Source organism: Natrix helvetica (genome assembly GCF_964273705.1).
Source record: "Natrix helvetica genome assembly, chromosome: 3".
In the NCBI taxonomy this organism is placed as follows: Eukaryota; Metazoa; Chordata; class Lepidosauria; order Squamata; family Natricidae; genus Natrix; species Natrix helvetica.
This window is the reverse complement of record NC_138549.1, coordinates 156,902,077-156,924,854: the sequence shown is the minus strand read 5'-3', so window position 1 is coordinate 156,924,854 and position 22,778 is coordinate 156,902,077. Positions and strand designations below refer to the sequence as shown.

Genomic DNA, 22,778 nt, shown 5'->3' with positions numbered 1-22,778 from the left:
CAGTTGTTAAGTGGATCATGTTGTTAAGCAAGTCTGGCTTCCCCCATTGTCTGCTTGTCAGAAACCGACCAAAAAGGTTACAAATGGTGATCACATGACCCTGGGACAGGGCAACTGTTATAAATATATGTTGCTGATTATCCAAACTTTGATCATGTGACCATGAGGATGCAGCAATGCTCATAAGTGTGAAAACCGGTTATAGTCACTTTTTTCAGTGCTGTTGTAACTTCACTGAACAAATGGTTGCAAGTCAAGAACCACCTAGAGATCCAAACGCTGGGAAATCAAAACGATGTGAAGCCATTAGTGACCTGGAAAGCAAGTCCCCCATCTTAGTTTCACCAACTTTGTCTTTGCCCTAGGACAGGGGTCTCTAAACTTGGCAATTTTAAGGCTTGTGGACTTCAACTCCCAGAATTCCTCAGCCAGCCATGAAGAATTGGAGTCCACAAGCCTTAAAAGTTGGCAACTTTGGAGACCCCTGTCCTAGGATATTTCACAAGTTGCTTTAAACTATAGCAGTCATAGAGACTGGACAAAGACTGTCCCCATTCCTGTGTGTTTCAATCCTGCAAGCCAGGGGTCTCAAACCATGGCAACTTTAAGCTTTGTGGACTTCAACTCCCAGAATTCCTCAGCCAGTCATGGCTGGCTGGCTGAGGAATTCTGGGAGTTGAAGTCCACAAGTCTTAAAAGTTGCCACAGTTGGAGACTCCTGTTGCAAGGTCATCCCATGAAGGACTCTTGCTTTTCCGATCCGTGGTGTCATTCCACTCAGATCTTTTCTCTCTTTCTGATGTCTTTCCAGGAAGTCCACAGGATACCCCAGGTGACAGAGGTGAAATGAATGCCAAAAGATGTCGGACTGAAGAAACCCATGTCTGTGAGAAATGCTGTGCCGAGTTCTTTGACCTCACCGAACTCATCGAGCATAAGAAAAATTGCACTAAAACACCACCTGTCCTCATCATGAATGACAGTGAAGGGGCAGTGCCCTTAGAAGCCTTCCCCAACAGCTCTGGGGAGACTTTTCCAACCGGCCAAATGGATGGTAGGCTGGCTGAGGAGAGTCACCTAAAGAGCTGCCCACCTTCGGCAGAAAAGAGAGAAGAGAAATCTGGATCTCAACCTTCAGGAGTGACATATCTAAAAACAGAACCCTCCATTGCCTCTGCAACTCAAGGGCTAAGCTTCCTCCCCAAACCCAAAGTACCCAACACTAATGTGACTTTGCAAACTATACATGGCACTAAAGTGGCTGTCAACCAGTGTACCTCAGAGTCTCTCCCTCCTTCCACGGCTGGCCTCAGTGCCATCCCAATGATCCTGGAGCAGTTGATGTGCCTACAGCAGCAGCAACTCCAGCAGCTTCAGCTGACAGAGCAGATCCGCATCCAAATTGCCATGATGGCCCCCCATGTCCTACATCCCTCCGTTGCTGCTGCAGAACCCCTCAAAGCTTTGGGGGCTCATATGTCCCAGCAGCTGTCGGCTGCTGTTGCTTTAATTGGACAGAAAGCTGGGAATCCAAGCCTATCCCTGGAATCTTTGAAGCAAGGCAAACTACCTCATTCAAATATCGCTATTCCGACAGCCGTCTCGGTGGCTGGGGGAATTGCCCCTGCCCTGGCCTTGAAGCCTGATGTGGGTCGAAGCTTGCCGGGTTCCATGTCTCGCTTCCTGAGCCCTTTGCTACCTCAATCCTCCAGCTCGGCCATCTTCCAGAATCCCCTTTCCACTGTCTCCCCAGCCAGCGACCCCTCAAAGAAGGGGAAAGGCAAAGTAGCCAATGTGAGCGTCTCTGAAAGTAAACTGAGCCAGGAGGAGTCCTTCTTCAAACACAAGTGCAAGTTTTGCGGCAAAGTCTTTGGCAACGACAGCGCCCTGCAGATCCACCTGCGTTCCCACACCGGGGAGAGGCCCTACAAGTGCAACATCTGTGGCAATCGTTTCACCACCAAGGGCAACCTGAAAGTGCATTTCCAGCGGCATAAAGACAAATACCCTCACATCAAAATGAATCCTTACCCTGTGCCTGAACACCTAGATAACGTGCCCACCAGCACCGGCATACCTTATGGCATGTCTGTCCCACTGGATGAATCGAATCTCATTGTGGATTCCAAACCTATTTTGACCCACCTGCCGGGCTCCGTAGACTCGGCCTTGCCGCCACCAAACACTTCCACCCCCATCACCAATACACTTCTAACCGATGCCCAGCCTAGGCCTTCTCCAGAAAGTGAAGGAGATTCTTCACCGGGTCCGGCCAGTCAGGAATCGGGAGCTGAGCAGAACCAGAGCTCTCCGCAGGCTGGCTGCAGTGGAAGCGCTTTCTACGGATGCCGGGTTGGTGAGCAAGGCTCTGAAACCACAAAGCTCCAGCAGCTGGTGGAGAACATTGACAAAGCCACCACTGACCCCAATGAGTGCTTGATCTGCCATAGGGTTCTCAGTTGCCAGAGCTCCCTCAAAATGCATTACCGCACTCACACGGGAGAGAGGCCCTTCAAGTGCAAGATTTGTGGCCGTGCTTTTTCCACCAAAGGCAACCTCAAAACACACTACGGCGTGCACCGGGCGAATACTCCCCTGAAGATGCAGCACTCCTGTCCCATCTGCCAAAAGAAATTTACCAACGCAGTGGTGCTACAGCAGCACATTCGCATGCATATGGGAGGGCAGATTCCCAATACCCTAGTGGCAGAAAACACCCATGATAATAACGACACGGAGGCTACTTCAGCTGAGAACAACGGAGATCCCTGCTGCTTAGAGATCAACGAAAGCATGGAAATGGATGAAGACTTGGAATCACCCAAGGGCCCAAACCATTCTTCTAAATCTTGCAACGTTCAAGCTGATCCCTCAACATCTGTTTCTGCCAGTATTTCAGCACTAGAAAACCATATGAAGATGGTGAATTCGGCTTTGACTTTGCAGCGACAGAGCAGTTTGAAGTCGAGTGATAATGGATCTGCAGAGAGCGACGGCATGACCAATGAATCTTCCTCAGTGGCAGGTGATATGGACTATCAAAACGGTAGCCGTAGCCCCATCACCTCTGAATCGACTTCCTTCCTGGCCATGTCTCCAACCAACAGTCAAGCAGAGAGCATCAGATCAAAGTCACCGTGTTTTAGTATCCAAGAAGACGGAATAGTGGGAAGTAAGGCTGAAGGTCCTGAAGTCACACCTACAGAAAGAGAACGGGCTTTGGATCTAACATACGGCAACATTGGTCGAAAAGTCATCAAAGAGGAACCTGGGTTATACTTCCAAAATGGAGAATATGGTGAGTCACTTTAAAGGGAAGCAAAGATCCTAGCAATGACTGTGAAATTAATTCTCTTTTTCATACATGGATGGAGCTAAATGTTTGTAGTCTATGCTAGGATAGCCAATCTCTTAGATCAGAAAATGTTACTTCATAAATCTGAGTTCCATTCATCACCCCATAGGCCATATTTTTCTCTAGTACCTAATATTTGAGGAATATTGACTGTGAAAAATGACACTTGACTATCTGATCAAAATCGATTGCTCTTGAAACCTAGGAACAATTCCGTAGCTCTCACCAAAGAGGTGAGATCGTAATCAGTACCTATCTTGGTTTCATGGCTGTATTGTTCCCTTCCTTCCCTTGTGCCATGATTTTCAGGGGCAGCAATATTAAATCTGAAGTCAGCATAGCCAGTGGTGGGGTTCAAATAATTTAACAACCGGTTCTCTGCCCTAATACAATAGTAGAGTTGGAAGGGACCTTGGAGGTCTTCTAGTCCAACCCCCTGCCTAGGCAGGAAACCCTATACCGTTTCAGACAGATGGCTATCCAACATCTTCTTAAAGACTTCCAGTGTTGGGGCATTCACAACTTCTGGAGGCAAGCTGTTCCACTGATTAATTGTTCTAACTGTCAGGAAGTTTCTCCTCAGTTCTAAGTTGCTTCTCTCCTTGATTAGTTTCCACCCATTACTTCTTGTTCTACCCTCAGGTGCCTTGGAGAATAGTTTGACTCCCTCTTCTTTGTGGCAACCCCTGAGATATTGGAACACTGCTATCATGTCTCCCCTAGTCCTTCTTTCTCTTAAGCTAGACATACCTAGTTCCTGCAACCGTTCTTCATATGTTTTAGTCTCCAGTCCCCTAATTATCTTTGTTGCTCTTCTCTGCACTCTTTCTAGAGTCTCCACATCTTTTTTACATCGTGGCGACCAGAACTGAATGCAGTATTCCAAGTGTGGCCTTACCAAGGCATTATAAAGTGGTATTAACACTTCACGTGATCTTGATTCTATCCCTCTGTTGATGCAGCCTAGAACTGTGTTGGCTTTTTTGGCAGCTGCTGCACACTGCTGGCTCATATTTAAATGGTTGTCCACTAGGACTCCAAGATCCCTCTCACAGTTACTACTACTGAGCAAGGTACCACTTATACTGTACCTGTGCATTCCGTTTTTGTTGCCTAAATGTAGAACCTTACTCTTTTCACCATTGAATTTCATTTTATTAGATAGTGCCCAATGTTCAAGTTTGTCAAGATCCTTCTGTATCTTAAGCCTGTCTTCTAATGATCTAATGATTTCTTCCAACAACCAGTTCATCAAACTGCTCAGAAAGTTAACAACCGGTTCTCCCAAAGTGATGCGAACTGGCTGAATCCCACCACTGAATGTAGCTAGACAAAGTATAATTAATATATATACATACAGTAATTATATACATAATTCACTTTATGAATGACAGGCAAATGTGAATTTATTTCCTAGGCAAGAAAACACTTTATTTCTAGTTTTCTTTTACATCTGATTACTTAAAATCACTTAAAATAAACCTTTGGAACAAGTGGGAAAGTACTGCTACTCAACTTGGCATCATATCACTGTTTTGAATTATTTAACTCCAATTTTTCTTGATGGAATGGGAGCTGTGATCACATTATCCAAACAACATCCTGTTGAAGGCTGGCTTCTTGCACTAAATGATACAGAATTATAAATCAAAGTAGGAATCTTGTCTTGTTTCTGAAGGAGAGCCTTTTATGCATCACCCCTCCCCCCCAAAAAAAGGAAATGCACCCACCCAAAAGAGCAAAAGCAGAATTGTATGGGCTCTAATTTATACACCATGTTCTTATGTTTCACACCAGGCTGAAGATGTTGATCTGTTCACCAGCTGCATCTGGCATTTGGCTGCTAAATGTTGATGGTGAATTGCAAGAGTCTTCCTGTTCTCTCTTTAACTAGACTTAGCTGGCAGGCAGTCCTTCACATAAAGAATAACAGCCCTGCCAAAAGAAAATTATCCTCTGTAAAATAGGATATGTAGCTATTCTTCTGCCCTCTAATGTGTACAGTTTGCTTGGTAACTAATATACTCATATCTGAAAAATATACGTTCTTAAGTGTAAACAGTGGCTGGGTTCATACAGCATGCTAAGCCATGATGAGGTTTGCTTGGATTTGGTTTAGAGACTCAAGTGCCAACTTAACGATTATGGATTGTAAGCAGAGGTGGGTTCCTTCCGGTAGTGGTTTGGCGGCCTGGGTCGCTGGAACCGGCAGCGTTAAATTTCATTGCAGAAATTATTCCCCCCCCTTTTTTTAACGTTCTGCGCATGCGCAGACCTTTTTATGTGTCAATGTGCTCGCGCACAGAGCACAATTTTTGCATGCACCGAACTGGCAATAATGCCAACAGCAACCCACCCCTGATTGTAAGATATGGTTTATAACTTATTGTTAGTGAATCCAGTCAAAAGTATCCATTCAGCTAACCATAATCAAACAAACTATGACTTGGCATGATTTGTGAACTAGAGTTCTGTTAAGATTGGATTCGAAGTTTGAATTTCCATTAGAACTGATTTTTCTGAGTAAGTTTATTTGATTCAGATCCAATGGTCAGATCCAATTAAGTGCTTCCAAGTAAATTCAGTTACTATTCAGATCTGTTCAGAAAAGGAATTTGCAGTGAAGTTTTGAACCCCCTTGATTTTTCAATTTGAACTGAATCTAATGTACCCAACCGGACCCGTCTAGTGTGAACCCAGTAATTTGCCTGTTGAAACATGAGAAATGAATGGGCATTTCAGAGAGTCCACTAATTTAAAAATGACACATCGATTCAAATTATCTGTTTGCTTTTTCCTACCACTCCCCCTTCCCCCAACTTTTTTCTTGAACAGCTGAAATAGTTTGTGTGAAAATCAGGGCCCAAATTATAGTTGTAAAATTGAGCAGATTTAGTTTGCCATCTATTATGCTGAGGTAAACGGAACTTTATGGCTGGCTGGCTGGGGCCTCCCTAGTCCTTGCTCAATTCCTGGCTACCATTCAGATGACTGGATTAAGTGCCCTGTACTGAACCTAGCCATGTGAAATGTGAATTGTGGCTTTCTCGGTTTAGAAAAAAAAATTAGGCTACTGTGGAGTACTCAGAAACATGGTCCAGCTGTTAAAAACCTGCATGATTAATATTTGTGGGAATCATCAGTTATGACCTATATTTGGTGGGTCCCCGAGAGAGCTACTGTGTTTTCCTGAAAATAGGACAGGGGTCTTATTTTCTTTTGACCCCCGAAATAAGCGCTTGGCCTTATTTTCGGGGAGGTCTTATTACTTTTGAGGTGCAGGAGGTGGCCAGCGTGGTCACCTCGTGGCTGCTGTTGTGTTGCAATATTTTGGGGGAGGGCTTGTTTTCAGGGGAGGGATTATTTTAGCGCATGCACTCAAAAGCCCGATTGGGCTTATTATCCGGGGAGGTCTTATTTTCAGGGAAACAAGGTACCTTCTCTGCTGTGACACCCACCTTATGGAAAATTAGATTAAATTAGATTACTCCTATTGCTTTTGATTTTTTTTAAAGCCTCAGGACCTAGTTATGCTGCCAGGGCGTGGCCTAGTTGGCCTCCTGCACTGCTGGGGGGGGGCTTTACACATTCCCCAGGCTCCCGAGGCTTTCCTTGAGCCTCTGTGAGGGCGAAAACTGCCTCCTATTTCCCGCCTTCCAGAACTTCTGGAGTCCATTTTCCCCCTCCCCAAACCTCCGTCACGCCCGGCACTTACCTCACATCCAAAACAGGCTATGTGGATACTTCTGGGAGGGGCAGGGTGGGGTGGGCAGGGCCAGCCAGGGGTAGGATTTCTCTAAACTGGCCATAATGTTAGTTACGGGTTCTCCCGAACTCAGGCGAACCTGTAGTAGCCACCCCTGATTTCAGGGAGATGGGAACTCCTTCCCAAAGGTTTCTTGAGTTGACAGAGGATATTGTTTAATTGAAAGCACTCCCAGTATACCAACCTTGGTGGCATATGCCAACTGGGTAAAATCCATGGGAGAGAGGCAATTCCTCAAGTACAAATAGTCCTTGACTTAACAATTCATTTGGTGATCGTTCAAAGTTGCAACAGCACTGAAAAAAAGTGACTTAAGTCCATTTTTCACAGTTAAAACCTTTGCAGGATCCCCATATTCATGTGATCAAAATTCAGATGCTTGGCAATTGGTTCATACTTATGACCGTTGCTGTGTCCTAAGGTCATGTGATTTCCCTTTTGAAACCTTCTGACAAGCAAAGTCAATGGGGAAGTCACATTCACTTAACAAGTGTGTTACTATCCACTGCCATGATTCACTTAACAAATGTGGCAAAGAAGTTCGTAAAATGGGGTAAAACTCACTTAAACAAATGTCTCACTTAACAACAGAAATTTGGGGCTCAGTTGTGGTAGTAAGTCGAGAACTACCCGTAACCTATGCCACAAAGACTGTCAACTCTGAAGCTGGTCTGACTGAGGCCATTTTTGAAGTTTTAGTGTTGCCACACTGGAGCAGAAGGATAGGGAGGGGGGAATAGAGATAGTTTATAGCCAAAACAAAATAGTTTCTCCTGGGAACCAAGGACGTTCCAGCACAGGTGGCTGAACAGAGGAGGAGTGATGTTACCTAGCAACTGGCTAGCACCTAGATTGGATGATGTGACTTATTGTTTGGGGGAAAGGGAAACTTTCACTTTTTAATTAGGTGAAAACCGTGGGAACTCTCAGAGTTGGTTTTCACCAGTCTGTGCCAATATGATATCTCCAAATAAAACTGTTCTTTGAGGAATCCACCTGCCTTAGAGTTCTGTTTGCTATGGGTGTATTACTTGGAATGTTGACAGAGACTTTACAGGTTGTAACTAGCATCTTGAATTGCACTCCAGAAGCAAACCGGCAACCAGTGTGGCTTGCAAAGATACTAGATAAGCATACTGAGGCATGCCCATAAATGCTTTCCACTGCTGTATTATGAGCCAACTAAGGCTTTTGAGAGATTTTCAAGTGAAGCCCCATCTAAAGTGCATTGGGGCAACTAAGGGATGAAAGTAATGTCTGGATGACCTTGGGGAAAGGAGAAAAGATGCCAGCCTCTCAGGGTTTGACATCACAGCCTGTTCCATCGAAGGGCTTTGCTGGGATAACTGCATACCCCGTACTATCAAATTATACAGGTATTCCTCAACTTACAACCACTCATTTAGCAACTGTTCAAAGTTATGATGATCCTGAAGAAAAGGGACTTCTGATGAGCCTTTGCACTTCTGCAGCTGAATCAAAATCTGAGTATTTGGCAATTGTCATATATTGTTGTGACCCAGGCTTCCTTAAAAAGCAAGAAGCAGAGTCTTGGTTCTGGCAAAAACCCTTTTATTTACACAACTGTGAATCTTTTTCATTCACAGTCTGCAAGACTTAGCAAACAGTCTTACAGAGGAATATTTATTAACCTGAACCTTATCTCATTTGGCAAGGTGCCAAATAACTAGTTTCCAAACACGGCATGGCAAAACTTGGCACAGAGTCTCTTATAGTCACAAACAGAACTTTCCACTCTTGAAACGACTGAATGAATGAATTGTTTCTTGCAAAAGCCCACTCCCCACTTGCTCCTCTTTTGTTTCCTATGGGAGGGGCCAATCACCTCCAAGGTGGGGCTCTACTCCTGTCGACCCTGCTTTTTTAATTGTTCATGTCTTCTGGCAGCTCTGCGCATATTTACTTTACTTTTTTACTTTTATTTAGACTTTTATACCGCCCCCTCTCCCCAAAGGGACTCGGGGCGGTGTACAGTCAGATAAAACACATCAATAGATAGAAAATACAAACATAAATACAAACATAAAAGAGGAGGCAATAAGAAACTGTACAAAAAGCAGAGCAGTTAAAAACAATATTTAAATAACCCTAAAAATACCCAATTAAAATATCTGCCAGGAGGTAGAATAAGCTATGAATGGGCCAGGCCGGCTAATCGGAACAGCTGAGTCTTCAGTCTTTCAGGGGGGGGAGGTCATTCCAGAGGGTTGGGCCCATCACAGAGAAGGCTCTACTCCTAGGCGGAGTCCTTCCCTGTGAGAGCGAATCGGTCGCAGGGAAGTGTGTGGTAGGATGCGATCCCGCAAGTACCTAGGTCCTGAGCCATGGAGCGCTTTAAAGATGGTAATTAGCACCTATATGCATACTGGGAACAAGCTCCAGCTGTTCCTCTTCCTCACTGCTGTCTAGCTCCCTCTCTGCCTCCGACACAGAGCCCTAGTCTGAGCTGGACTGGTCCATGTTCCTCCCAATCTTCTCACTGTCTGACTCTGCTGCCAGCTTTGCTGGCTGCCGGTGGGCCATAACATATATCTACCACATTTGCTACATCCCAGGGTGTCACTATTGCCATTTGTGACTTTCTCAGGGGGCTTCTGACAAGCAAGATCAATGGGGGAAGCCAGATTCACTTAAAAATCATGTGATTTGTTTAACAACTACAGCAAAACAGGTGGTAAACTGGGCGTGACTCATTTAACAACCACATGACTTAGCGATGGAAGTTCTGGTTCCAGTTGCGGTCATACGTCCAGGATTATCTATGTACGCCTCAAGTCTTCACCCCACAAATTCCTAAATTATTTTCATCTCCATCAGGTCTTTTCTTCTCTCAGTTTGACTTGTTCCTATTCACTCAGTTATTTGTTTGAATAATAAAAATTCGGCTTGGAGACTTTTTATGAAACTTGTGGTATAAACAATACATCAACACACCTTTTATCTTTTTGTTTTTCAGGCCGGAGCAGCATTCCCCCATCATTTATCAGAGCACCACCGGCTCTCATAAAAATGGAGATGTCTAGCGATCGCCCCATTAGCACCAGCCATTTTATTGCCCCTCCTGCATTATCACCCAGTGTGCCTCCTCTACTGGTGCCACCCCATCGCCGTACAGCTAAGCAGCATATCTGCACTACGTGTGGTAAGAACTTCTCTTCGGCAAGTGCTCTTCAGATCCACGAGCGGACTCACACAGGGGAAAAGCCGTTTGCGTGCACCATCTGTGGAAGAGCTTTTACCACAAAGGGGAATCTCAAGGTGAGCCATTTGAAGGCAACGATACGTAGGTTCAGCTCCTTCTTCACGATAGGCCTTAGGTTGTTGTAGATATTATAAGATAGGGGTGGGCTGCTGGGGGTTCACAGGGGTTCAGGAGAACCTCTAGCTAAGATTCTGTGCAGTTTGGAGAACCCCCAAATCCGACTCATAGCTGGCCCTCCCCTCCCATGAGTCCCTACATGGCCCATTTTGGATGCAGGTAAGTGCAGGGTGTGCACGGAGGCTAGGGAAGAGCAAAAAACAGGCCTACCAGAGATTCTGGAGGATTAGGGTCTCCAGAGGGCCTCCAGAGCCTGGGGAAGGCCATTTTTACTTTCCCGGAGGCTTGAGGAAAGCCTCCGGAGCCTGGGGAGGGCAAAAATGCCTCCCCCTCCCCCATCGTGGGGCAGGAGGCCAACTAAGCCATGCCCACCCAGCAACCCCTTGCTAAATATTTTGAAGCCCACCCCTTATGATATCCCATATTCATGAGAGGTTCTCATCTCTTCCCAAAGGTGGTCTTTTAAAGAGGCAACTGGACTTTCTGGGTTTTCTTTGAAAATGTTTCGCTTCTCATCCGAGAAACTTCTTCAGCTCTGACTGGATGGTGAGGAATGGAAGGATTTATACGCCTTCCTGAAGAAGCTTCTTGGATGAGAAACGAAACGTCTTCAAATAAAAACCAGAAATTTCGCTTCTCCTCCAAGATGCTTCTTCAGCTCTTCTTGGATGAGAAGCAAAAAATCTTCAAAAAATAACCACAAAGTCCAGTTGCCTCTTGAAAAAGCACCTTTAGGACAACCGTGACCTGGATGACTGGGAATCTTCATAGACGTCTTCCTTCATGCCTTCTTTCTCAGGGACGGGCAACATTTTTCCCCCCATGGAGATTACATGTTACACGTCCTTAGATAACGGATAAGAGTATGTGATAGTACAGCTACAAGCTACCAAAGGATGAGGCCAGACAGAGAGAAAAGTGGGTGGGTATTCTCCTTTTTCAATTGTGTAAGAGGCAGTTAGCTATCACCAGAGGTCTGAATTGCAGAAGAACCTTCAAACCAGACTCGGGGCCATTAGTTGCTTACCAGATACACTTCTCTCCAGAATAAACTTATGGAATGGTAGTAATTGAGGGAGGGAGTTTTACTCATGGTAGCAGGGGTGAGATTCAACTGGGTTGGACAGGTTTGGGCGAACCAGATGTTAATTTTACATCTGGTTCGCCGAACTGGTAGTTCCAAGGACTGGCTGGCCCTGCCCCTTCCCTCCCAGTGGTCTCCTGTTTTGAATGCCAGGTAAGTGCAGAGCCCACACGGAAGTTCTGGGAGGGTGAAAAACAGGCCTCCTGGAAATTCCAGAAGTCCAGAAACAGGCCTGTTTCTGGCCTCTGGAGAGCCTCAAGAGCCCGGGGGATGCCGTTTGTCTTCCCAGAGACTCAAGGACAGCTTCCGGAGAGCAAAAAATGGGCCTCCTGGAAGTTCCGGAAGCCGGGGGAAGCCATTTTCACTCTTTTGGAGGCTCGAGGAAAGCCTCCTGAGCCTGTGGAGGGCAAAAAACAGGCCTCCTGGAAGTCCAGAAATGGGCCCATTTCCAGCCACTTGAGGGCCTTTGGCGCCCGGGGGAGAATGTTTTTGCCTTCCCAGGGGCTCGAGGAAAGGCTTCAGAGCCTGGGGAGGGTGAAAATGCCCCCTCCCCCCACCTTGGTGCAGGAGGCTGAGTAGGCCATGCCCACCCAGCAAACCAGGCAGCAAACCAGTTGCTAAAATTTTTGAATCCCAGCTCTGCATTGTAGCCACTGTCCCTGAGCAGGGATTTGAATCTTGCATATCCATCCATTTTAGCTCTTCCAGGTTTGCCCAGATTCATGCCCACAGAAGTCTAACGCTGACGTTCTTTTCCATAAGGTCCATGTTGGAACTCACATGTGGAACAATTCTGCCAGACGTGGAAGAAGGCTCTCCCTTGATAACCCGATGGCTTTGCTTGGCAACGATTCAAAGAAGGTATCAGAAATGTTCCCTAAAGATGCAGCGAGCCCTTCACTGAGCCTTGATCCATCGGCATGGAACCAGTATGCTGCAGTGCTCAGTAATGGCTTGGCCATGAAAACCAATGAGATCTCTGTGATCCAAAGTGGAGGCATCCGTTCCCTTCCAAACACCATTGGGGGAAGTCCAGCGATCAATGTAGCAATGAATTCTGCCACCATTTCCAAGATGGATGGTTCCCAGGCTGTGATTGGCTCAGAGATGGAGAAGCCGAGCAGCATGGCTGAAGACAATGTGCCAAAACACCAATTTCCTCACTTCATGGAAGAGAACAACATTGCTGTTAATTGAAAAGCAGAAAGCTTGAAAGGTGGCAGGATGGATTTTTTTTTTAAAAAAAGAATCACTATCAGAATATATATATATATCTATATCTATATATTTTTAAGAGATGACACCGCAAGTATCCTTATTTTCTTATTGATGTGCAAATGATTCTAAGGCTGTCTATGGAAGCATTGCCCAGAGTACAATCACACCCATGTTTTGCGCAAAACAAAAGTGAAGCCAGTTTAGGATCCTCCTTTTTCTATGCGGGTCTTGCGAGATTCTTCTTACGTGGGAAACATAAACCTGTTTAAAAACCTTCGATGTTTTACAATGTGAAATTCCAAAGGTTATAACATTTACCTCTATTTTTTGTTTGGTTTGTTAACTTTTTTTGTGTGTGTGTGTTTTTTTTGAGATGCTTAAGTAAGAAACCATTTGGGGAAATTGGAGCAGAATAGAAGCAAATCTCTTTTTGATATTTTGGAGCGAGGAGGGGAAATGGCACTCATGGAATTCGTGACTGATAACGTGGAGAGTAATGATGCGGGTACATATCCTAGAATGCCATCCTTTGCAGGGGTTCCCCTTTTCGTTCATTTTGTTTGTTTTCCATTTGATGCGGTTTTGAATGTAATAGTGTTACGATGCCTGTGAGGATCTGATATACGCAGAACCCTGTTTAAAAACCAAAACTGAATGTTGTAAACAGGCACTCTGTTAGCCATTGTACACCTTAAATGCTCTGTATCTGATTACTGCTGCTTATTTAAAGACTACATCGTTGTACACGCACCACCTACAGTGCCAAAAAGCGGACTCTTCGTGGCTGTGTGTTGCTTTCCTCCTTACCCATCCCAATATGCAGACAGAGGCATACTGTTGAAGGGAAATCCAATCCTAGCAAGACTTGAGTTTTTGCTCGTTTCTGCCATTTCTCTTCAGATTCTCAGGTGATGACTTTGGAAGCAAATTACTTAGTGAATGGAAATCTTCCTCCCCCACACGTTTGTTCTTTCTCTGCCACTATCCCTCACCTCCACCTTATGGAAGGGAGTCTGCCTAAATCTGTATTTAAAATGAAGTAGCTGTTTCATCCGCGAGAGACGACATTTCCACTTTAGCAATCCAGGGCTGCAATCCAGCAAAGACATATATCTGTGTGAGTTTTGACTTCTCATTCAGCCAGACCGAATCATTTCCATTTTTGCCAGGAGAGGAGACTTTGGGGGCAGCCCTACATTTTCTTTGGACTTTTATCTATTAGTAGTTCTTAGGGGAGAAAGCCTGGAATAAAATCCCAATGTGGCATTTGTACTGTATGAAGGTTACTGGAATGGTCTTCTGGATTCTAAGTTATCTACCTCATTATTATTTTTTTATTATTAATTTGTTTATGGTAGTGTTAAGTTCTATTTTTCTAGACAATAACCACTGTGTCAAACTTGAGATCCAAGCAGAAACTACTGTGCACTATTTCAAGCCAAAATAAGATATGCTTGTAGGGATAATTGAAGATGTTTAGAGGTGTGTTTCATGGAGTGGGGGAGGGGGGAGAAGTTGTGCTTAGTCCACCCACCTCCATTCTCTTTTCATCAGCAGGATCTGCCTGTGTGCTTAGCTGCATTGGAAAACTGAACAAAGATTTGGTATTAGGAGGACTTGAATGAAAATGTGGCTTTTTCCAACTTCAAAGTCCAGCTTCGCTTATGCAGAAGGTCTATGAAACAATGTGGATGTATAATAATATTTTTTTAAAAAAACACCAATGTGGTTGCACCTGAACTATTGTATGTGTGTATGTCTCCAGTTATATATATATATTTCTTAATTATTATAAGTTGCCTAGAATCAGTTTTTGCCAAGTTGTGCCTTTCCATCTGGACTTTGTAAAGTAAGAACACAAACTGTTTACACTGTAAAATGGATCTTGTTACGTGGAACATGCCAAAGGTGCATCCCGAGAATAAATCCCTCTTTCTGCATTGTGAATGTTTGGACGATTTAAGCAATTCTGCATAGGATTATATTTTGTTTGTTTATTTGGATTATCTACTGATGCATTTCTGTTGATATGAGAATAAATCTCTGATAATTTTTTCACCTGATGCAGCCAAACCTTCATTTTCGCTACATGATTGTATCCAGTTCACTAGAGAAACCTCTGTTGCATTTTTTTAAAACTTAAAATGTACATGCTACCGTTCTTTTTTTTTCTTTATGTGGTTTACAAATACTTATATCCAATATAAATATAATCAAGACTTAAAACATGTAAAAGGCATTACCAATGCCTTACAATTTACAAGGCATTACAAATGTAAAACTTCCTCCTAAAGTGTAACAAGGAGAGGACAGGCTCAAAACACAGCCCTGGTCCCACCATGAAAAGACACAATTAGCTGTTGATGTTCAATGAATCCCTGGCAGGAACTGCAAAGATAATTCAATAAGGTTCTAGTAACATGGGAGGGACTTTCCAGGCATAGACAGTCTTGGAAAGAGTTTGGTCCCAATGAGAGTCTTGAGTTTTGTTTGAAATTTTCAGCAGAGGAATGATGACAAAATGCACGACTGCATTGTTATGCAAATGCCACAATTTACATACTTGGGACACAAGTATGGGAGGAGGGCAGTGGTGGGATCCTGCCAGTTTAACAACCAGTTCGGTGATCATGTGCTTCACGCGCATGCACAGTTTTAAGAAAACTTACATTCCACGTTACTTCTGGGGGGGGGGGGTGACAGCTGAAGCGCAGCAATCCGCTCTGCCACATGAATCAGCTGAGAGGATCTAGGTAAGTAAAGTGCAGGTGCCCACCTGATCATTGGAGCAAACCGGTTTGCTCCCCAGCTGATCGTCAGAGCTACAGGTTCGCCCGAGCCAAACTGGCTGAATCCCACCCCTGGTGGAGGGTGACATTTGGGCCAGGATGTCATTGTGTATGCATCTTCCAAGCGTTAATGCTGCTGCAAAGCATTACAAAGGGTGATGTGAGACCCTGTTTATGACTACAGCTTCCCCATTCTAGGTCAGGTTGTCAACATGACCACCCCATAAAGAAGGATTGAGATGACCATCTTATATCACGCTGATGCCAATTGATAAAAGCCACTATTAACATACTAATGCCATCAGGTTGTCTAGCATCAATGCTGGATTCGAGAGGGCTCCCAAACTGCAGAACAGGCATTTCTACAAAATCATAAATCCAAGCCCTGAAACCAGCTATAGTTCTCTCTTAAGGAAATTCAACTCGATTGTTCTCTCGCCTTCAGTCTTTCTAACCCAGAGACATACAAAAATACACATTTCCATTCCTTTCCCCCAGAATTATTTGTCTCTGCCAAAAAAAAAAGCTTTAAAAAGCCTCCTAGTCCCATTTGTACAATGTTTTTGGAAAGAGTCAGTGAAAAAGGAAGACTACCTTGGAGAAACTTGGCATAGTCTTTAATAAAATGTAAATAAACTTCCTTGGTAATAGTTTATCCTCTGTGCCTTGAGGAACAGAGGAGAAACTATTACCAAGTGACTGGATGTGGATCAGTATGTGGAACTAATAGAATAAACTCGAGCATTGACCAGAAATGAATAGTCTAAACACTTCTTTTTCCTGTGACAGCTGGAAGCAGAAAGTTCCAACCTTACTTTTTAGAGGACATTTGACTTGAATGCTTACTATACAAAAAAAAATGTTTACCCAAGTCTAGGGGAAAACTTTCTGTCTCAAACCATCTTCTACAACTTCTATTGGGGTGAATGTGTCCTCCCAAACTCCTGCTGGTCTTGGGGTTATTTTCCAAAGTCCATACAACACAGTAATGTATCATTATCAAGATGCAAAAGTCACTTACAAAAGTCAGTGACCATGTAAGCTTCGTTATAGTTTGCTTGCAAATATTGACAGTTTTTTTGAAGGATTTTTATTAAATGTTATGTTAAAAGGATATCTGCTATCACCTTGTACTGGAAAGGGGAGAGATGAGGAAAAATAACAAAGCCATCCCAGCATACCAGAGCACAGGTGCTTATGGTTTATTACAGTCTACAAGCTATTAATTAAGCAATTATTTGCAGTACATTTGCCAGGTTTTGAGTACAGAGATGAGATAAATGTGCCACGTGTGGATTAAAAGCATGCACGACACTGTTTTACTGCTCATCATTCCAGTCTGGGTACCCAAACTTGTTGCTTGCATTTCAATTTATTTAATGCATGTTCTTTCCAACAATTGACTACTTTTGTTTCCATTAAAGTGGCTAAACAAGTGGCTCTTACATGTCTTCATAGCTGCTTTATTTTAGGAGGAGTTGGGCGCAATAGGGCTGAGTTTGTGGATTAAGGACATGATTGGGATGTAGTTTATTTCTCCGAATTGCAAGAGGTTTGTGAATTAGCCTGCTCAGGAGTGGAGGATCGAATGAGTTTTTAGTAGTCATGAAGAGGAGGGCCAATCAAATCCTTTGGAATGTGCAGCAGTGCATGTAAAGTATCTAAAAACGGATCATTGGAATACTCATGCCTTCTTTCAGGCTGCATCCCATTTTGGTCACCACAATATAAAAAAGATGTGGACTTCTGGTTCCGGTACACAACGGGCAAGCTTTGCTCACCATGCGCACTCCTGGTGGGCTCCCCTTTGATCGGGGGGGGGGCACAGGACGCCCTGGAGGGGCTCCTGCCGAGGGGGCGGCGTAGCGGGGGATCCCCTGTGTCGGGGGCCCGCATCACCCTAGGCACCGGGAGGCAAGAGGGGAGGCACCGTGGCGTCTTCGCGTTGAGGCAGCCGGATGAAACCCAAGATTCGAAGGACACAGTTGCTGTGCGGTGAGATGGAGATTCCCCCCGTTCCCTTTGATGACTGAATGAAAATAAAAAGATTGTCAGCTCTTTGGAAAGGTTTTCAACTTGTGGCTGGGAAGTGTGATTGGAGGGAAGGGGATTTCCCCCCCCCCTTGGACAAGCAGCTTGAAACTGTTTTGCTCCCTGCCCCCAGAAGAGGAGGGGGGAGCCCTGGAATGGAATCACCCTCGTAGCAAACAGCAGATTTCCTTTACTGCAACTGTGAAATGAGGTGATGATCTGTTCTATTTTGAAAACTCTGAAAACTTTTGCCTTTGGATCCCGGAGCTGGCAGGGCAAGATGGCACACTTCCGTTGTCTTCATGTACTTTGAAATTTGACTCCACCCACAGAAGTTGCTGGCATCTTGTCTTTGTCTCCGTGGCACTCAGAGAAGTCTCGTGTTACATTTTATCCTGGACTTGGAACAAAGGACTTTACTGCTTTATTGCCTAGGTCCCTATTTGTCTGGGCTCCCTGCCTCACGATCTCTCTCGGCTACCCACCTCCCCAGTTGCTTCTCCTCTGTACTGACATCTTTATCTCTGAGCTTTGATTACCACAATGCCACCCAAAAGACCACCACCGGGGAAGCCGGGATTTGCGGGCTCCACCCCAACAACCTCAACGTCCAGCCCCAGCGGACAACAGACACTAACTTCTTTGTTTCAGCCTAAGCCCTCTGAGGTGGACTTTCAACAGATGTTTGAACAACTCTTAAAGGGGCAGGGGGAATTAAAAAATCAATTGAAAGAAATGAATGAGCAGCTCAGAGAGAATAAAGACCATGTAATCCAAAACTCACAGAGACTGGAACTTTTGGAGGAGGGGACAGCTGAGATGAGGAGAGAGGTGAAGGGGGTGCAGAAAGGAAATCAAGAACTTGAGAACCACCAGATAAAAACGGAATTTGAACGAATGTCTTTTTTCCTTAGGTTTCAAAATGTAATTGAGGCTGATAATGAAAATTTGAGGGATATTATGGCAAATTTATTGGCTGAATTTATAAAAAAAAACAGACAACAGATGGGGTGGGACATGGACCTGGTTTATAGAGTAAACTCAACATATGCTAGAACACACAATGTTCCAAGGGAGGTACACATCAAATTTCTTAGAAAGACCACAAGAGACGAGATTCTGAGTGCACAAAGGGGGCAAACATTAAAATACAAGGATAGAGAAATAGCCATTCTGAAACAGATCCCAAAGAAAGTTAGAGATAAAAGAAAAAAATATTCGCTCTTAGCGAATAAATTATACCAGAAAGGGGTGTGGTTTAGATGGCTGCTGCCAGAAGGTATGCTAATATTCTGGGAGGACACGAGAGTTAGAATCAACACAACCGCTGAGGCTGAGGCCTTCATGGAAAAAAATAAAGTCCGCCTAGATAAAACTGATGATACTACACCGGACATACAGGACACGGGAGGTGCCGGAGCTCTGCCGGGGGGGGGGGGGAGAAGAGGCAACATTGAGAAAACTCAGATCACAAAAATGAACTTGAAAATCTGTGTGATATAAAACGATTGAAACTAGTTTAAGATAAAAGTTTATATGCTGACAAAATAGTATTAATGTAAAGTTATGAGAATGGGGGAGGGCCATTTCCTGCATAATGTAACTGTCAAAATTTGTACTTCATCCATTACCCCTTTCCTTGAATATTGTTTTTTAAAAACCAATAAAATTTTGTATATATATATATATATATATATATATATATATATATATGTGTGTGTGTGTGTGTGTGTGTGTGTGTGTGTGTGTGTGTGTGTGTGTGTTGTAATTGTACTGATAAATAAAGGGAGACTAGGATAGATCTATTTCGAGCTAATTAGCTCTCATCAGCTAGCCATACCCTTACTGGGATTAGAACCCGGGCTGTATATATCTTAGGCAGGAGTCTTAACCACTCAGCCACGGGTTCTCTTCCTTATCAGTTGAGCCAGGGAACAGTTACAACCCCTAGTCATACCAGGGGTTGTAACATAAATACATACATACATACATACATACATACATACATACATACATACATATATATATGAATGATGTTGAGACTCTAGAACAGGGATGTGAACCTGCCAGCTGCAAGGGCCAGATGTGTCACGTGCTGGCCACGCCCACACCTTGTTTAGCAAAGGGGAACAAAGTCACAATATGTCACGTGACGACGTGGTGATTTGAGTTTGACACCCCTGCTCTAGAAAGAGAGCAGAGTAAGAGCGACAAAGATAATCATGTGAGGGGTGAGGGGAGGTTTGAAAGGATAAAACATATGGACAGTGGTGGAATTCAGCTGCTTCCGGTGAACTGATAGTTAAATTACTGGCTGGTCCTGCCCCCTCCTGCCCTGCCCCTTTCAGGAGTGAACATGTGCCCTGTTTTTGATGCCAGGAGGCTGCAGGGAGGCCTATGAGGCCCAAAACAGGGCATGGGAGTGGCATGGCCCCCCTGTGGCCTGTTTTTGCTCCCAGGAGGCTGCAGGAAGGCCTACTAAGCCCAAAATGGGGTGTGGGAGTGTGTGCCACAGCCCCCCTCCCCGCAGCCTATTTTTGCTCCCAGGGGGGGTGCAGGAGGCCGAGTGTTGCCTGTCACATCCCATGGCCATGCCCATCATGGCCACATCCATCCAGCTGGTCATTAAGGTAGAGAACTGGTTGTTAAATTATGTGAATCCCACCACAGCATATGAAGAACAGTTGCAGGAATTGGTATATCTAGTCTAGTGAAAGGAAGAACTAGGGGTGACATGATAGCGGTGTTTTAATATTGCCCCAAAGAAGAGGGAGTCAATCTATTTTTCAAAGCACCAGACAGCAAGGCAAGGAGCGATGTTTGAACAAAGAGAGAAGCAACCTAGAAGTAAGAAGAAATTTCTTGGACAATAAGAATGATCAATCTGTGGAACGGTTTGCCTTCAGAAGTGAGGGATGCTCCAACTTTGGAGGCTTTTAAGAAGAGACTAGACAGCCATTTGTCTAAAATATTCTCCTGCTTGAGCTGGGGGTTGGATTGGAAGAGTTCAAAGGCCCCTTCCAACTCTGCTGTTCTGTTAAGAGCAATTTCTAACTTCTTGCCAGCTTCCGCATTGAGTTTCCTTACGGTGATCTGGCAAGGAGCATCAGGAATCTTCCATTCCCTGTGTGCTCTCATCCACAGAGCAGAAGGCAAATGGCTATTGCTGTGTAGGTGAGTGTATGAGGGATTTTGAGACTGGATGTCGAAAATGAAGATCACATGACCACAGCAGCAGTGCAGCAGCCAGTAGCATCCCTATTTCATTCCTTTGGGAGTCATGGGTTCCAGCTTTTGAACACATTCTGCAAGTTAGCTTACTTGACACACCTTGGATTAAAAATTGTTGCCCAACAATGAGTGTTTTGTCCAGTTAAAGGTTATGACCATGAGATGTTCATTTATAAATAGTAAATGGTGCATGTACACGATAAGATGGCCATCCAAAGCTTGAGTTTCCCTTATATGTACTCCTTACACTGTCCTAAATATAGGCTGGGCTGACTGTTCCCTTTATATGGGACCATTTCAAGAACTACTGTAAGTCAGCAATTTTCTGGCTTTACATTGCTAAAACTATTGAATACCAGCTTTAAACTGGTTTCTGAGAAATTGCAGAATGGAAACAGATTCAAAATTTTATTGTGTAAGAAATTCTATCTTTCTTTAATAAAATGAAATGCAAACAGTTCCAGAGTGGGCTTTTATTTTAAAACACTGCTTCATAATTAGCCAAAAGTTATGGAGCATCAAGACACGACTGTCTCCCATCTGGAATCCTTCCATATTTTCCCACATATTTTTGTTTTCTTACCAAAACAAAAGGTATAATGGAGGTAAAGAGGGACTAGTCACAGGGTGTCTTTGCATTAGTAATGATGAAATACCTCCATTTGAAATCATCTTCAGGGCTACAAATGAAAATTTCCATTTAAAGAATAAAATTTGTGCAAGACAGGAGTTAGCTCACAGCCAGGCCAGACTTTTTCTCAAGGACATGTTTTTCCCCCTTTGCATTTCTAACATGCAAGCACAATTTTACAATAACTGTATTAACTTTCTGGAATTAAAAGTGGGGCTGTCGGTTCTGTTGTTGCAACATTCTTATGTCTTAATTTCATGCATGCATCAACTGACTTGCCAAAAAGCTTTATCCTCACTGATATTGGGACAGCAACTTCCCAAATTCCAAACTGATATGACCAAAAAACAAACTCATCCTGTATTGCAGTGTTTCTCAACCTTGGCGACTTTAAGTCCTGCGGACTTCAACTCCCAGAATCCCCCAGCCAGCACAGCTGGCTGGGGAATTCTAGGAGTTGAAGTCCACAGGACTTAAAGTCACCAAGGTTGAGAAACACTGCTGTATTGCTACATTTTATGCTGATTCTTGGACCTAAGACTTCTCAAAACCATTTCCCTAAGATTATGCAACCAAGGCAGAAAAACGTTTGTGTGTGTGAGAGAGAATAATAGGTACTGTCTAATTGGTGCCTTCTGGATGTTTTAGACTTCACCTTAGTCCTATGTAGCACAGACAATGAGGAAATATGGCAGTTGCAGCACAGAAGTCTCTGGAGGACACAAGGTTTCTGTGGAGGCAGACTTTCTGCCACACTTTTGAAATACTACTATATTTATTGGCCATGAAGAAAAACATTAGATTGTGTTTTTTGAAAGATGGGAGTTGTATTTGTTTTCTATGTGTTACAGTTTCCCATAAATACCAGCCAGCATGATCAAAAGGGAGGGATGGCATAATTTGTTGAGTAGTATAGTACACTTTATACTATACATGTATGGAATGAAAATTCTTCCGAGGAAAACCTACACTTACATTTGAGAAATATTGGAAACGGGAAGATCAGAAAGAAATGTACTGTAGGAAGTAGGGAGAACACAAAGCCAAAATATGCTAAATAATGGAAGAAACCAAAGAACACCAAAAATAAATCCATATGTTGACTATAGAAGGGCCTTTGAAGAACAAATCAAACTTTTGAATGTCTTAAGAAGAATAAAAATCCCAGAACATCTTATTGTCCTGACACAAAACATATATATAGGATAAGAAGTCACAACCCAGACCAAACATGGCCAAACAGACTGGCTCCAGAACTCTAATGAGACAAGGCTACATATTCTCACTTTATTTATCTAACAGAATATACAGTATATTGAAACAGATTTGATAT

General features: G+C 43.8%; 1 protein-coding gene across 5 annotated transcripts in view; it reads left to right on the top strand.

The window, feature by feature from the left end:
• The window catches only part of SALL4 (spalt like transcription factor 4), a 37,618-nt gene extending 22,797 nt beyond the window's left edge, over positions 1-14,821 (top strand). For all 5 annotated transcript variants that reach the window (XM_081949665.1, XM_081949664.1, XM_081949666.1 and 2 more), the window contains exons 2-4: positions 812-3,298; positions 10,099-10,400; positions 12,308-14,821. In XM_081949665.1, coding sequence (XP_081805791.1) covers positions 812-3,298; positions 10,099-10,400; positions 12,308-12,742 — 3,224 coding nt within the window. In that variant the 3' untranslated portion in view covers positions 12,743-14,821. The remainder of the gene's footprint in view (positions 1-811; positions 3,299-10,098; positions 10,401-12,307) is intronic.
• The last annotated feature ends 7,957 nt before the right edge of the window (positions 14,822-22,778 follow it).